Here is a 16,554-nt window from a genome sequence, read left to right as displayed (position 1 = left end):
TTGGTTTGGGAATTCATTTCTGGCAAAAGGCCAGATCTTCTGGCCTGCTATTGCAGGATGTATCTGGGAGAATTTTTGGAATAACTGGACTTTTTACTTCAGTGTTATTTTCGCTCTTACTGGACTTTATCTTCCTGCACAATCCACACTAAGGTCTCCGTGATTGATTGGCTCTCAACCTGAGTCATGTTTGGGAAGAGCAAGAGCGGGAAGGCACGGAGTGGAATGATTATTACAATGTGGCCACGCTCTGCTGAGCTCCGGCCTCCACTCCCACGCCTCTCTTTTTAAACAAGAAAGGTTACCTCCCTGGGCCACCATTGGGCCAACCCCAAGTGTGACTGTCTGCACTTGTTAGACAACAGGCATTTAATTAAAATTGGAATCCGATGTATAGAAAACATACATTTTTTCATTTCATAGCTCCCCAGGAAGTCATATTCCCTTCCTTCCCCACTCTCCTCAACTCTCCCCCTGCCAAAAAATTTAAAAAAAAAAAATTGTGAAGGAAAAGATTATTTTAATGTGAAAATCAAAAATTACAAAGGGCTAAGCTGCTTCTTTATTTTTTGCCTTTAGGGGAGACATTAGCCAATCATAAAGCCTGTATTGTGTCTTCAGACCAGGAGCCAGCTTTTTTATGGCTAACTTCCCATATGGAAAAGGGTTTGTCCCATTCCAGGGCATTAAAATACAGCCTTTAATGAATTTGTAACTTAAATCTTTTAGCTTGCTCTTATGCGATAGAAAGTATGGCCTGTCTTCTGATATTTGTTGGACTTTGTGGAATCAATAAATACAAAGAAACAGATAATAAACATGAGGCCCGAGTTGAAAAAGCCGCGAAACCCCGTCGCCACTGCATTTTCCACAGCAGAGCCATCCACTGCGCTGTCTGGGCTCCACCCAGAAAATCCGGCAGTGCCATCATGACCAAATAGATAGGAACTCTGGACAATTTCATCGGGTCATTGTCCCCTTAATCTCCACGCTGCACCTCAGATCTCAAGCAGCTTCCGTGGCGCGGGCTCAATTTAATGGATAGAATCTATTTTTCATGAAAAAGCAGGAAATAAGCTGTCTCTTTCATAAAAAGATTTACAAAATGTAATCATTGTTGAAATATTCCCTTTGAACTGCCTTGTCCACGGGGGTCTCCGGCTCCCAGAGTCGTGCTTCATTAGAACCCCGTCATAAGCGGCTCCAGAAGGGCAGGTACGCTGGTGGTGCCCGGCTTTGATGTCTTGAATGAATGAAAGAAAAGCACAATAAAAAAGAGCTGTTGATCAAGCATAAAATACTCTTTAAGCTGACAGAATAGCAGCGTTAACACACCCTAAGCTGCTTTTAGTTTTTCCCTTTTTTCCTCACATTTTCCTGTGCTTTGTGTACAGTGGGGGTTTGTATTTTATAAGAAGTCTCTGATCTATGTAGTATGCCATTCGCTAACAAAAACCAAAATAGGATTGTTTCTGTCCCACTTGGTTGCCTGACTACTCCCTCCCTTCCTCCCCTTTCCTCCTCACCCCCAACCTCCAAGGCGTGCAGTTTAGCCTTGCAAGGCAAGGGCCCAAATGCCTTTCATAAACTTGAGCCAATTCCTTTTGTGTTGTTGGTTTCGCCGCTCTGATTTTAATATCGCAGTTAAAGACAGGTTTTTATTTTCTCAAGAACTTTCTCTTGCAACTGGGGAAATGGAATTGACGCAGCTGCTACTTTTAACTAAGAAATTATATCATTAAATAAGAGAAAGCCGTCTTGTAGAGCGATTTGCTTTCCCGGGGACTTTAGGTCTCACGTGGACCCTAAGGCCCCAGAAACCTTTTACAGTGAGAGAACCCAGCTACCCCTGGCTTTCTGGTTTTCTGTAGTAGCCCCTAGCCAGGCATTTAATCCCCACAAAAACTGATAAAGTTTTTACCTCCATTTCATGGAGTCTAAAACTGAGACCTAGTGATGCTGACTTGCCTAAGATTATCTAACTAGTTCATAATGGTGCCAGGATTTTTGTCATTCGGACCCCAGAGTCCTGGCTCTTACAGCTATGCACGCAGCTCTCTAGTAAGATCTTAGAGCTAATGCAGGTGGGCCAGAGTGCAGTTTTTAATCCAGCAGTCTTGGATTTCATGAGGTAAAAGGTTACGTGATGAAAAATGGAAAGAAAGGGAACCCAAAAGAAAAATGTACTTGGTGGTAAGAGAGACACTAGGGCAAGCTGGAATCTTGTGAAAGATTCAGACTTTGGATGAACAGTCAGAATAATTGGATTGTGTATGCACTCTCAAGGTTTGGAGGTACTGGATGGCTTATTGGGTAAAAAGATTAGTGTTTTCCCGTCTTGAGGTTTGAACCAAAACGGAGGTCTTGGCTGGGAGCAGCACAGTCATTCTCCAGGGATTGGTGGTTTGGACAACTCCTCTGAGCTTGTAGTAAGTAGGCAGCAGTCCATGTTACAAAACTATTGCACATGCTACTGACGCAGTTGGCCGCAATTGGCCCCGTTGCAACAACTCTCCCATCGGAACTGCCTGGAGTGGCTTGTGGAGACTTGTGTCCCTCGAGGGAGAGTGTCTGTCATTTGGGGAGACATGGTCATGTGGCACGAGCATGCTAGAAGTCATCCATCCAGATGCCTTGCTTTGTCTTCATTGGGGTGACTGACACCAGGCTTTGGGAACCTCGGATACAGCTTGTTCTTCCTTCCCTCCTTTATTTATTTAACAGTATTTATTACATGCCTACCCTGGCATCCCTTAGATAGCCAGCTTGCCTGGGATGAAAACAGGTAATTAAAGTTTAGCAACTGAAGGTAAAGGCCCCAAGAAAGACCCCTCTGAAGAAGGGACATCTAATCTTAGAACCCAAAGACTAGCAAGCATTAGCAAAGCCAAGGAGAGGGACAGCCTGTGCCCAGGCCTAGCAAGGAGAAAGCATTTGGCTTTGGGGGATCTGGAAGAAGTTTAAGGCAACACAAGTGTTGAGGACAAGTGGTGAAAAGATAAGGCCACAAAAGTGCCCGGGGCCAATCCCGGCCCATTACGGTTTTAATAGTTTTCTGTACAATAAACAAGTCTGGGTTCGGAGTTACTGAAAACAGACTTTCTTTAATTAAGAAAATAAAATCAGGCAAGAAAAATGATTACAGAGATCAAAGCCCAAGGCTGGCAGTACCAGTAACTAACACCTGTGTACAGCATGACACCCTTTTCAGAAGAAACCAGTGTAAATCACTGCTGCCTCTCATGAATACAGACTGGTCCTCACAAGACTCTGAGGGTCCCAGACAGGGACTGGCTTGCGTGAAGTCACACTGCTGGTCAGTGGAAAAAGTGACGCCAATCCTGAGTCCTGTGGACACTGGATACTGGGCATCGTTCATTGCCAGAAGTTTATAAAATCCTATTGGGAGGAAAAGCAGGCTATCTGGTATCATGAAGGGTCTAGGATCTAGCCCCTGCTTCTTGATAGACAAGAAAGTCCTTCAGGGCAGGGACTATATTTTACTCATTATATCCCCAGAGCCAGCATACATAGCACCTAGCACATAGAAGGCCCTTAGTGCTTATTGGATGAGTGAATAAATGCTCCCAAATGGTTTATGCGAATGTGAGAAACTCGAAGTCCACTGAGAGGCCTCATCCATTTCCATCGTATTAAGATGGGGAGAAGAGACTACCGGGCTTTTGGCCGATTTGCCAAGGACAACTCATTTGGGCTAAACAGTAGGCTTTAGTCCATCCACACAAGTGCGGGAAGCCAAAAATGACCCACTCGAGTAGTGTGAAGCAGTAGTGCAAAGCTAGCACCTCCCCAAGAGAGAATGCACAACAGCGACAGCAGCTCCTGGAGTCTTGGCTTATTGGTTGGCTGAGTCCTCTTTGGGGGCTGATGAGGAGCTGGGCCTGCAGGGTGCAGGGAGGCTAGCCTGTGTTTGCATGTTTCCATTTTATGTGTGTGAATGTCCTCAGATAACCCACCTTGCCTGCAGAAGAAAGCCAAGTGTCACACCCAGTTCTGGATTCCACATTAACAATCTCCTTCCGCAGTGTTAAACTTTGCCCTTGAGGCCTTTTGTTTAAGTTTTTAATCTGAAAAACAGATTCTGCTGCATCACAGTCCACTCTGCCCTCTGCCCCTGCCACTCCAGCACTCTCTGCTCCTTTTAGGGGTTAAAGTAAAATATAAAATACAAAAAGTGTTTCTCAGACATTTTTCTTTTTCCTCTAGAGTGTGCATCCTGCCCTCTTAGTAAAAAGAGGATGTAAAAAGCCTTTTAAAAAGGTGTTGCACACATTAGAGCATTTGCTGTTAACTCAGGGGTTGAGGCCATGGCCCGTATCGGCTGTGACTTCAGCAGCCCCATGACCACATTTTGGAAGATGGCCCCTGTGTTCTGATTGCTCTCTGTGAGGCGTAAGAAATGGAAGAGATTGGCACCGTCAGAGGTACCTTCTGCCATTTCAGGCTTCCTGTTTAGGATGCAGTCGGATAGATACTGTTTATGGTTCATAAAACCTGACTACTGTGAGTATTCCAGAATCCCAGCGGAATGGGATTCGAACTTTCATGGAGCTGTAAATTAACGGGCGGCAAGTGTGATAAAACTCCTTAGAGAACTGTGAGGGGAAAAAAGTCGCGCTGCAATGGTTAAATGAAATTTTATAAGCACATTCAGTGTGGAGCTGTTTTGCATTACATGAGTTGAATACCTTAGAGACGCCACATCTGCAGGCACTTTATTAAATCCTTAGTCAGCACTTTTCCAACCTGATGAGATTACTTCTTCATTTGACTGGAGAAAAGGAAAGCTGAGCTCTTGTCCTGGACTGCAGATTTCTTTTGATGTTTCACCTTGAACATTGAAAGAGGACAGTCACCCCGCTTCCCTCCCCACTCCCGCTCAGCACATCCCAAACTCTAGACATTGTGAATGTTACCAACTAATTTTACGTAACTGGAGCCTTGGTGGGAGTGTGGATTTATGGACCTCCACAACAACTATAGCTGAAAGTTCCTGAGGAAAAAATAGATCAAAGCTCTGTGTTTACTTCCTTAATGTAAATGTATCAAGATAACATCATCCTATATTGCATTATAATAATGCCACTCACTGCACATAGGGAGGGAGATTCCTTTGTAGTCCATTTGGATACAGTAGGGTAGATTAAGGGGCTATAAAGTACAGAGGCAGAAAGCATATGAAACCTAAGCTTATGTCACTAAACGTCTGAGGATGGTTTTTGTTTAATGTGTCAACATTTTCCCAGTGATTTGCTGCTCAACCCCAACGATCGAATAAGCTCAGATTTCTTTTATGTTTTTCCTATATGACCCAAGAAGAAAATATGCAGAATCATTCCTCAATTAATGTTCTAAAACTTGTACTGCTTGCATAATAGAAATTATAAGAAAATATCACAAGAGAAAAGTAGGCTTTTACAAACATTATATTGTCCATCTGGTGTTACTAGCAGCTCATGGAAGTTTCTAGGAATTGATTGGCTTACACATGTGTGACTGTCACACTCATTCCAATGGGATTATGAGTGTCTTTAACTACAAACTGATGAGGAGAAAATTCAGGGAGAGGTATGAATTATTATTATTATTAGAACTGTCTATCTGCCATCTCTGCAAATAAATGATTTAATCAGAGACTTCAAAAAAAAAAAAAAATTCCCTGTGTGGTTCCCCTAACCAACTTCCTATTCTGGAAAACCTTGGTCAAGTAGCTGGGTTAATTGTCATGAAGATTAGTGTGATGTTGAAGTAAGTACTAATGGTCAAATTATAGGAGTGAACAAGTTTAAGAATAGGTTTTGGTTTGGGCCTGAAAGGGTTAATTAAGGTTTTTTCACGGGTTATTAAAGACCCCCAACCTCTGCCTTCAGGAGTCATATTGACACCCCACCACAGGGCAGCTCAGCCCCTCTATTGACATGTTGCTGGTCAGAGCACAATAGCCTTCTGTGTCTGCAAATCATTGCTAAAATCATCTCAAGGAAAAAAAAAGTTTGAAAGCTTTAACGTTAGACAAAAGCCCAAGAGTTGCAGCGCGCAGCTCAAAAACCCGGAGTCAGCAACTTCTATTGATTAAAAACTAACCTTTAAAGTAACTCTGAGAGTGTGTGGTTAGCATTTAAATTTAAACATGTCATGAGTTGATTTGTGTTACTGAATACCAACTCAGAAGGAGTAACATTCACATCGCATTTTTTTTTTCTAATTCCCTTAAGCAGCTAAAGTATTTCATGAAATGTCAATAGGGCAAAAAGAAAAAGAGGAGGGGGGCTGATGCTGGGCCTTGTAGTTTTCTTTCCCATGCAAATATCCACCCCCCAAAAGAAAAGTGTGGCGAGTGAAACACAATAATTAGTCCTTTGTCTAACTTTCCCAAGTGCCAGAGAAAGACAGATTAATTAAATATACAACAGTGTTGGTTTTTGGAGTGGGGGTCTTGCTTGCTGTGTAGGTCATAAATTAGGCAGAATAAATACTTCAATGTGTTTGCAGTGGGCCTGCTACGTCAGAACCACTGGAAGGTTGGTGGGAGGAGAGCAGAGGGTTTCTTGCTAATGATAGTCACGTCTGGGTCTGTCTGGTTGCTAAGAGCAACCAGACATGATGTAACACCAGGATGAACTTGAACTTGGGGGACTTGAAAAGAGAACAATAGACCAGAGCAATCAATAAAGCCTATTTCAGTGAAGGATTACAGAGCTGCTCTGGGGTAACCTTGTCGGCAAGGCACATACTGAATAGTAAGATGTGTGAAGAAACTTTTTTTTTTTTGCTTTGCTTTTTAAGAGAAGTGCAGAGGCACTGCAGATTTTTGTAGTGCCCTGAGGTCTCGTCCAGAAACTGTGGTGTGGAGAACTGCTCCCCCTGCTGACTCACTGGGTGCCAGGCCTTTGCTTCAAGAACTACCTTAGTGTCAGATTGAAGAAGTCTGGAATTTCACAACCGACTTAGAAAGTGTGAAAACAGAAATAGTAAGCATTATTCCCCGCACCCAAAGTTTGAGCCTGTTTTGTAGAAGAGAGGAAGCGGCTCTAACGTGGATCAGAGTCAGCTGTTAGGTAGACGCCTACTAGAAACACACTTTGGGGCTCGCTTTCCCTCTCCTTTCTCTCCCCCTCTTCTTTCTTTTGTCCAGCTAGATTTAGGCCATGTGTATTTGCCAGGCTGATTTCCTTTCAGGACACAAGAGGCTTTATTGTGTTCCTCAAAGCATGTGGTCAAAGAATAACATCTAAAAGTCTGCAGGATGAGTAGTTTTTCGGTCTGGGCTTAAGTTTTTTAAACTCCTCTGGAAATCAAAGGTGGCTTGTGTGACTAGGAAGTCTTATACCAAACTACATGTAGCTATCACTTAGCCATTCATCCCTGAGGACCAAACGAGTCCTTACTTTACCTAATTGAATCTCTTCCACAGGGATGATCCTTCACCTGCCCGAAGCAACCCAATTAGAACCCTTTCTGATACCGTCACCTTAAAGAATTCAGAAGCATTGGCTCTTGTTAGGCCTTGGTAATTTTTCTGTAAATAATGATAAATGTAGTGAATTTGTCAGGGTATCTCTAGAGAAAAGTTGGCAGAAGCCACATACTTTTTTATTTCACTGGAGAAACTAACTCTGATGTTAGTCCATAATTGCTCATTCTGTCTAGCTAACAGAAAAAGAAATGCCAGCAGATAAAGTGATACATGACCAGACAATTGCTCAAAGCTAATCACCTAAGGATTTACGAAAGGAAAAGGTAACCAGTAACTGGGCCCGGCAAGCACACAGAAGGCTCTAAATAAATGCTGCATGGATGCAAGCATGAATGAAGGGTACGCAGTGGCCTCATTTTTCCTTTGGACAATGTGGTACTTCATAGAGTAAAATCTTGATCCTACTTAGTTATTAGGTTTCATGTTTGAAAATACTATTTTAGATATATTGGGCTGAAAGGAGCATCTTCCCTCATAAAATCTTACATATATAAGGAAGGAAAAATACTGTGACTTACTCAAGATCACCCAGGAAGACTGGGTCCAGCACTTTTTCCACCTTACCTCTACTTATTCTTGTGTTGCTATTGGCCATCTGGGCCTGTTAGGAGAGTGTCACAATCATGGCTTTAGTGCCTGCACCTCATTTGAAAGGAGATATTGAAAATCATCAGTGTAGCCATTCATTGCCACATGAAACCCCTCCCTTCACCCATTCTCCATTCATTCAGCTCTTCTTCATTAAGAACGTTCTGTATTCCAGGCACTGGGCTAGGCACTGAGGATTGAATGATAAACAAGATGGTCAAGTTTCCTGCCCTCCTATAACTGCCCCAATCAGATAACGAAACCCTTATTTGTATTTCAAGTGAACAGAAATACCTCATTCTGTAAGACACACTCAGAATGTTGGAAAACCCCAACGAAGACAATGAATTATAATTTCAGAAGAGTAAGATCAGTTTCAGTGTCACAAGATTTATTATTGTCTGTCATGCCTTTACTTTCCCCAGCAAATCCCTCCCCATCCCTAACGTAGATCCTGATTTCGTGGTTGAAAAGGCAACTTCTAAAGCACTTTTTTACAAATTGTGCTTTTAATTGTATTTTTCCTTTTGTCTTCCAGTCCTGGTACCTGGGATAAAAGTTGCAGCGTCCCACCATCCACCAGACAGACCACCTGACCCCTTCTCAACTCTGTAACACGGACGCAACCTCAACCCAGCGCAGTTACAACTTCACTGTCAGTGGAAGGGGAGAAAAACCGATTCAAATCAACTTGTACATGGAAACAGCAAGCATTATGGTCAAACAGCAAAGGCCATAACCTTTTGGGATTTTTTTTTAAAAAAATACTTTAGGGACTGTTGTAATTTCTCATATGGTGCTGGAAATGGTTGGGCTTTGTAACAGTTGAAGTGTTTCCATGGTAGCGTGAGCATTAGGTGACGTGGCTAGCAGAGGACTACCCTTGCTCACTGACTTCCTGTTGTAACACACTTTCCTTACGGAGCCTGGCTGTTTCACAGTATTTCATGAATTTACCCACACAGGTGTGATCCTCCTTGAGCATTGAGGAGGCACATGGAGAACTAAATCTTTTGTAGTAGCTGAGATCTGCAATATATAACTTACGGGACAGTCAAAGGGCAATGTTTTTCTGTAACATATTGGAAAAAGAAAATGCAGTTATATTCCTTTTTTATTTGTTCTTTTAGTTCGTTTTGGTTCAGCAGTCAGCAATTAAGTATATAACATGGCCCGCAAGGACAATGAATCCACTCACATTGCAGAACAATTCCGAAAATGGCAAACTACTACTACTACTGTTCAGTTTTTTAAAAGTTTTGAAATGCTGCACTTACATTAAAAACAACAACAACAACATTTTTTCAACAATTTCAACAATGACACAAAAATTCACATGGAAATGGGGAAGATGGTCTGTTTTGACAGAAACTGACAGGAATCAATGAAAACAATCGAATTTTGAATTGAGTAAAGTGCAATTTCATTGGATAGCTGAATATCTTTATAAGATAGAGATTGTTGAAAATTCTATTTTTGTTTTTCAAGTCCTTTCACCCCAGGACTCTAAATTATTGGGGTAAAAAACAGCCTTGCAAGAAAAAGGGGAGCTATTTTTGCTTTTTATGTTTTTTATTGTTAAACTTGTATCCCTTTAAAAACTGAAGGAAATTAAAAAAAAAAAACAAAAAAACAAACCTAATGGTGCTTTTACCACAATATGTTAACTACATTAAATGCTAATTAATTATTTTCTGTTATCAAAGCACATGACTAAAATGAAATCATGGTATCTGTTAATTTTATAAGCTAGAAGTCACTATAATGGATTATGCCAATTCTAAAAAATTTTACACCTATCTGGCATCATAGGATTTATCAGTTATCAGACACCTCATTGTACCAGAGATTGTCCAGAAGTTTTAAAGACCTTTGCATCCCTGAACTGGGCTATGGGAAATAATAATATTGATAATAATAATAATAAACCAATACTGACACAAATGCTGGTGCCCATTCAGATCAAGGGTACTTGTTAGGGAAAAAAAAAAAGTTTGCACCCCCAAATGTCCTGTATCTTATGAAAAAAAAAAACAAAAACAAAAACAAACAAAAAAAAAAAACAAAAAACCACAGAAACAAAAACAAAAAAAAGTGCAAGTGATTTTTCTACCAGACAGCGAAGCACCCCTTTGCTTCCCATGCGACTTCAAGAAGGTTTCCTATACTATACATATATATACGTTCTGGTTGGCAAGCCTGCTGATCAGAGAAAGTCTCTGCATGTTCTAGTGTTAGTAACTAATTTTTATATAGTTAATGTAGGATAAAGTAGAGTGCATTAAGACACAATATTGTAATCCCTACTCTAGGCACTTGCCTTTAAACTATGTTTTTCAGCCCTTCAGAAGGGTTCTACTACTGTCCTATACAATCAAGTAACTGAAATTCTTGGGAAGACACTTTGCTCCTCATCTTTCCCCCCGAAACAATGTTGTTTTGTTTTGTTTTTTTTCCTTAATTTGCACGAAAACAAAAATTCCATATCAATGTGCCTTGCCCTGGATAGCGATTATTTGTGGAATTGTTGCACATGCTCCTCTATTGAAAGGGGTTTTTCCCTAGTCAAGCATTTGGAGACACTTTTTGTAAATGTGACTTTTATGTCAGCCATCGTCAGTTTCAACATCTAGAACTAAATAGAAAGCTAGTTGTTCCGCAGATAGGAGTAGTCTTTATTGTCCTGTACGGTCGGTGGCAGTGCTATTCTGAGATCTGTAGATGCTTAGAATATCAGTATTTTGGATGTTGCTGCATTTTACAGTTTATTTGGAGTCTTCCTTTATTTTCCCCCAGATATATGAAAATATGCAATACCTGCTTATATCATGTAGAAAAGCTTAGCAATTATTAATTTTTCTTTTATTTTTTTTTTATTTGACCAAAGTCGGTGCTGCACTTGACGCAGTGTGTTTTAGGTGTTTGTCTTTGTACTTTTTTGTGATTTTTGAATGCACGTGCGCAGGAAGGGCTCCTCTTAGAGAAGCAGTCAAACTGTGAAGCACTAAGCTGACCCTGCTTCAAGCAATTTTGTTTTTACAACTGTTCCTTTCACAAGCAAGCCTTAAAAAAAAAAAAAAGACAACTTCCTTTTTCTTCAGCTCCCACACCCCATTTTTCTTAGCAGACTGCAGTCAATCCACATTCAATAAAAAGTATATGATGCCCATTTTTATATGCACGTTTTTAAACTTCCAAGTTCTGAAAATTGTTTACTGGTTATCTCTATTTAAGGAAAAAAAAATAAAATAAAACATTTTGGATTTTCATATGTGTCTGATAAGTGGTTGAATAGTCGTTTGGCGCTGTTGTATGGTGTGATTGTCAGTGTATGGTGTCACTTCCTATAGCCAGCCAGCATACTTTGCCTTCCCCTATAGCACTTAGCTGGGCATTACTTTATTATGACATATGTGCACTAAAAAATAAAAAAAAGGAAAAAAAGAAAAAAAAAAGAAAAAATAGCAGCTTTCAGTGCTTCACAGTGAAGGGAAAAAAGCCTAGACAAACATTTTGTCAGAACCTTGCAATAAGCCAAGGTATTACCAGTAAATTGGTTGTATATACAATAAAATTGCACCCTTTTTTAAACAAAACAAACTAAGCAATAGTTTGGGCAGTTTTAGTTGTTTTTAGTGAGCATGTTGTAGTCATGACTGCAAAGAGAGGGAATAAACTGCCCACTCAGAAGATATGTAATTTGTATTGTTGTATAGTTTTATTGATTACACTGATTTATTCTACCCTATTTTATAATGCAGGACTTTTGTAATGTTGTTTAAATGAGGAAAAATTTCTGTCAAATTAGCCTAGTGAAATTTCTGATTGTTCGTTATAAAGGCAGCGTTCATAGAATTGCTTTTCTTTCTTTTTACCCCCTCTTTGGGAACTGGATTTAAGTTTAAAACTTTCCTGTTTCCTTTTTTTTTTTTTTTTTGTAAGTATTTAAATACAGTTATTTTTTTCTCTCAATGGTATAGCATATTCCTATGCTTGAGAAGTATGGGTCTACTGAAAAACCATTGTAAATGGACGTTACAGGTATGCTGTATTTTTGAAGGTATTTTGTTGTATTAAGTTTGATGAAGCTAAAATTAAGGAACTCTGAACAGATTTGCAGGAAAAAATGTTTTAAAGGCTTTAAAACATTAGGGAGGCAGTCTAGGGTGATAACGAACAGGGGTTAAGTATTAAATACACTAAGTTACATTTTTGTTCATGTTTCATTGTCCAGAAAGCAGCAGGAAACTAGTTCAGTTGTGATCAAGCAGGAAAAAAGAAACACCAACAGTTTCCAGTGTTTTTGCTTTTTAGCTTAAAAGCATAGTGAAGATGCTTGAGGAAGACTTTGCTACCTGGGGTGTGTAGACAGACAGACTGAGAGCTATCAGCATTTGAAGGCCCAGCCCTTGACTCTGAGACACATTTGAATTTTTTCTTTCCCATCAAATGGCATTAACACGATTGGGCAAAGATGAGTCCCTCAAATTTCTGTGTGTGTGTTTTTTGTTTTTTTTTTCCTTTGGGAACTGAAGTCAGAGGCACGAACACTAAATCTTAGCATTTTTCTGTAGACGTTTTCTTCTGGCCCTTGTCCCTGCCAGCAGAACGCCCCTTTTCTGATCATTCGCGGGCAGAGGCCCTCCCAGTGATGCCACGCTCTCCATCCTAGAGAGCCTTCTCTTTCCTCTGAGGTTTGAACCGATGTTCTGTTTCTTCACACCCTGGCACGATAGTTACGTATGGTCAGCCCGCTCCCCAGGCGCGTCCCTGCCGCCGCCAGGTGTGGGCTCCAGGCAGGCCAACAAGGTTACACCTCCCAGAGCTTGTGATCTTCATTTTCTGACAGTCAAAGTGTGAAGGAACCCAGACTTCCCCGAGCCACAGTGTTCAGTCAGCCCACAGTAATATGCAAGACCCATCTCCAAAAGTTTGCCTTTCATTTTTTCCAGGCCCTTAGCCCCATAAGCTTTGAATCCTGTAGTTACAGTGGCATAAAGGATTGACAAAACCTGGATTAAGAAAAACTTTTTTTTTCTGTGAATTTTTTTTGTTTTTTAGGGGAAAGGGATTCTAAGAATGTCATTTAATGTACTTTGCATCATGTCTCTGGAAATATCTTTGTCCATAGTGGTGGTGGTGTCTCTCTCTCTCTCTCTCTTTTTGTTTGCTTCTGTTTTCTTTCTTGTCTTCATTCTTTCTTTTCTTTTTATTTTTGGTAGCAGGCCTCCATAGAACAAATCTAAAACACAACCACCACAGTAATGTAAGGAGAGCTTCAGTGGCACCTCACAACCCACCCTCCGAGATCTGTCCAAAGACAGTCTCAGAAAGCTGCACTGCCCACCGGCTCAGCTTTCATTCAAATAGGCTTCCAAGGCCAATTCTGTCTTGAAGTCAATGCATGTATTTACTGTTTGACAGTAAACCCGCTCTGCCTTCTCCACGTCCAAGGCTGTGCATTCGTCTAATTAGCGTCGTGTATGTTTTCCTTTTATTTTTTCCAATAAAAAAGCAGTGGGATGAAAATTGCTTTGATATATAGCAGGTAACATTGAAGCTATTCCATAGCACTTAACTGTAGTGAATACTGTGTCACCAATTTTGAAATCAATTTAATGTTTAATGCAAATCCATTACATGGTGCTATTATAGGCTGACAAAATGATTTACACAAATGTGACAACTTGGGCTCAATTCACTCTGCTTTCCAACAGTGTAAATGCATAGCAGTGTTTATCTGCATGAGAACTATGCACTAATCTATCTGAAGAAAAAAACTATATCAACTTTGGTATCTACTTTCCGTTTACTTCAATCCTTGCCTTTTTGGTCATTGTTATAATGCCAGCTTTAGGACAGAAAGAATTATAAGAAAACCAGCATAATACCTGATATATTAAAATGTAGTGCCTGTGAAATCTGTATTATATTGCTCTTCTGAAGTAAGATTTTTCTACACCGGTAGCCTTCGCTGTCTGTCAGTCAGGACCTTCTGGTATAGGTGATGTAAAATAACCGTACAATATTAATGCATGCTATTCCATAATGCTTAGTGAACTGTATGAATATTACTCAAAGTTATGTTAGTCTTTTTTTCCGACTTGGTTCTTGTCAGCTAGGTTTAAAGGTATTTCACTGAGAACGCAAATTCTGTCTTTTCTTGATTTCGGCTGTTTTCAGTATTTTGGAGGTATACATTTACTTAAATTCAGTATTACTCGTGTTTTGTTTTTGTTTTTGTTTTTCGTTTTCTTTTTCCTAGGGGACAAGCATGGGTGTTTGATTTCAGAAATCAGTACCTGGCGAGATTTTTGTCTCAAAACGACTATTTGAATTTCAAGAACTGCGCTGCGAAGACACTCTGAGAACATTTGCAAGTCAGGGGCATTTTCCTTGACCCTCGACTGACGCTATGCGGAGACTGATACATTTTCTTAATGGACAATGTTCAAGCCAGGTACCCACGCTTGATCCGTCTTCACACCAGACCTCCTCATATTAAAAGGAAAAATAAGAAAAAAAAATTTAAGAAATCACATGGCTATTTAGTTTCATGCACAGTTGCAATATTTTCTTCAAAAATAAAACTCTGTACAAACTTTGGGCCGGATTCATAAGAAAAAGAAGTTTGCTATTAACACGGGATTTTTTTAATATACTTTTTTTGGTCTAAATTTGAAATTACTAGCTTCCCAAATTAAATACATTTCATCTCATTTTTTTCCCTAAACCAGCACCCATCTGCCTTTTATTCCCCAAAGAGTTACCTTACCCAGATTAGGGGGATGGCATGTGGGGAGCAGATAGCAGAAATGCTTAGAAAGATAAGGGGGACCACCCACAGCTGGGCATGAGAACAGGGAGACAGTATGTGGGGGTGGGACCTCATCTGTGTGCCTGGCATCCTGAGTTTTACATGTAGACAATGCGCATTCGCCTATTTGATTCAGAAAAATAAACTTTCCCAAAATGTGTCTGAACCACAAGAGCATACAGTGGAAGTGCTACCTCTAATCTAACCAGAGCACCTTCATGGTGGAAGACACCCACCAGGTCGTACAATGTGAACTTTTGTATCTCTGCAGTGGTTTCAAGGACAAATAGTGTCCAACGTATTGGGCCATTTTTCCTGCTGTTTTTATACTCAACTTCACAAAATGAAAAAAGCTTTTATTTTTCCTCTGACTTATTTGTGTTCTTATTTTTTAAATTTTTATTTTTTGGTAATAGTCTGTAAATTAGCCTCTTTGGTTTTTGGTTTTTTTTCTTTTTTCTTTTGACATTGCAGCCGAAGGTCATAAGGCCGCTAGCTCCGCTGGGACGGAGGCTTGAGAGAACTGCCGGCTGGGTGCCTTCTCCCTGGTCTCAGACCATCGTCTCTGCGCTGCGAAGGCATTTGGTAGCCTCACCACTGAGATACTAACTAGACCTAGACTAGGAGCTTTATCAGGTTCTAGGAGGTCCTTTAGGAAGACTCTCAAAGGCAAATCCCTGATCCCCCGCCCCACCCTTAGCCCTGCCCTCTCACCAGAGCAAAATTCACTGGGGACTTTTCCCACCACCCATGGAAATCTATCCACTCGGAATACCTCTGTTTTCCATTTCAAATTGTAGGGGGAGGGGATGGAACACTTCCAGTGATGGTAAGAGATCTGTTATGAAACGAAACACCCCCCGTGTTAATAACTTGGTCTGAAATCTGTTTTTATGAGCCGGGCCCCCTGTGCCTCTAGTATACTTGTATCGACTCTCATAGTTACCTTTTAGTTTTACTGTGTTCTGTGAAAATTTGTAATTGGTTGAGAATCACTGTGGGCGTCCATTCTTATTCAACTAAATCTCCACAGGTTTTTTGAGCTGGTGTGGATTAGTTTAACTCTTGTATTCAACCATTAGTGCTACCACCTTCTCACATTACAATACAATTACTGGAAGCAAGTACTGCATTTCCTATGCAACAAAAAAGGAAAAATAAAAAATTGCTAATGCTATGGAAGCTGTGTCATCATTTGCTTTACAGCATGCCTGGGTGACTGAGTGACAGTCACGGGTGTGGACTGGAGGTTCCCACAGAAGATGGTCTTTATGCACCATGGGGTTTGTCAGGCACATAGCATCCTTGGCTGTGTTCTGATGGGCAGTGTTATTTTTTTCACCTGCTTGAACAAATACAGGACTTGACACTCACATAGTGTTTACTGTGTGCCTGATACTGTTCTGAGTGCTGTATAGATTGTATCGGTTGGGGCCCAATCAGGAATCAGGAATAAGATTCAATGGGTTTTCCAACAGGGGCTGTAAAGTTGCCTAGGTATTAGGAACTGCAGGATACAGCCACCACCCCTGGAGCTGGGGAAACCGAAGGGAAAAGTGGGCTTACCATAACCTAGGCACTCAAGGAGGGACACCACACAGCTGATATTTGGGTCTTTTCTGAGGGGGGTGGTCACCATGAAGGTGGGGAC

General features: G+C 40.7%; 1 protein-coding gene across 5 annotated transcripts in view; it reads left to right on the top strand.

Annotated features, from left to right (window-relative positions):
- NFIA (nuclear factor I A) overlaps positions 1-16,080 on the top strand; it is a 386,956-nt gene extending 370,876 nt beyond the window's left edge. For all 5 annotated transcript variants that reach the window (XM_063613343.1, XM_055234470.2, XM_055234468.2 and 2 more), the window contains one exon: positions 8,625-16,080. In XM_063613343.1, the coding sequence (XP_063469413.1) occupies positions 8,625-8,701 (77 nt within the window). In that variant the 3' untranslated portion in view covers positions 8,702-16,080. The remainder of the gene's footprint in view (positions 1-8,624) is intronic.
- Positions 16,081-16,554: the final 474 nt, after the last annotated feature.

This window comes from Symphalangus syndactylus, chromosome 19 (genome assembly GCF_028878055.3).
Source record: "Symphalangus syndactylus isolate Jambi chromosome 19, NHGRI_mSymSyn1-v2.1_pri, whole genome shotgun sequence".
In the NCBI taxonomy this organism is placed as follows: Eukaryota; Metazoa; Chordata; class Mammalia; order Primates; family Hylobatidae; genus Symphalangus; species Symphalangus syndactylus.
The sequence above is the reverse complement of the archived record's forward strand: the minus strand, read 5'-3'. Positions and strand labels throughout refer to the sequence as shown.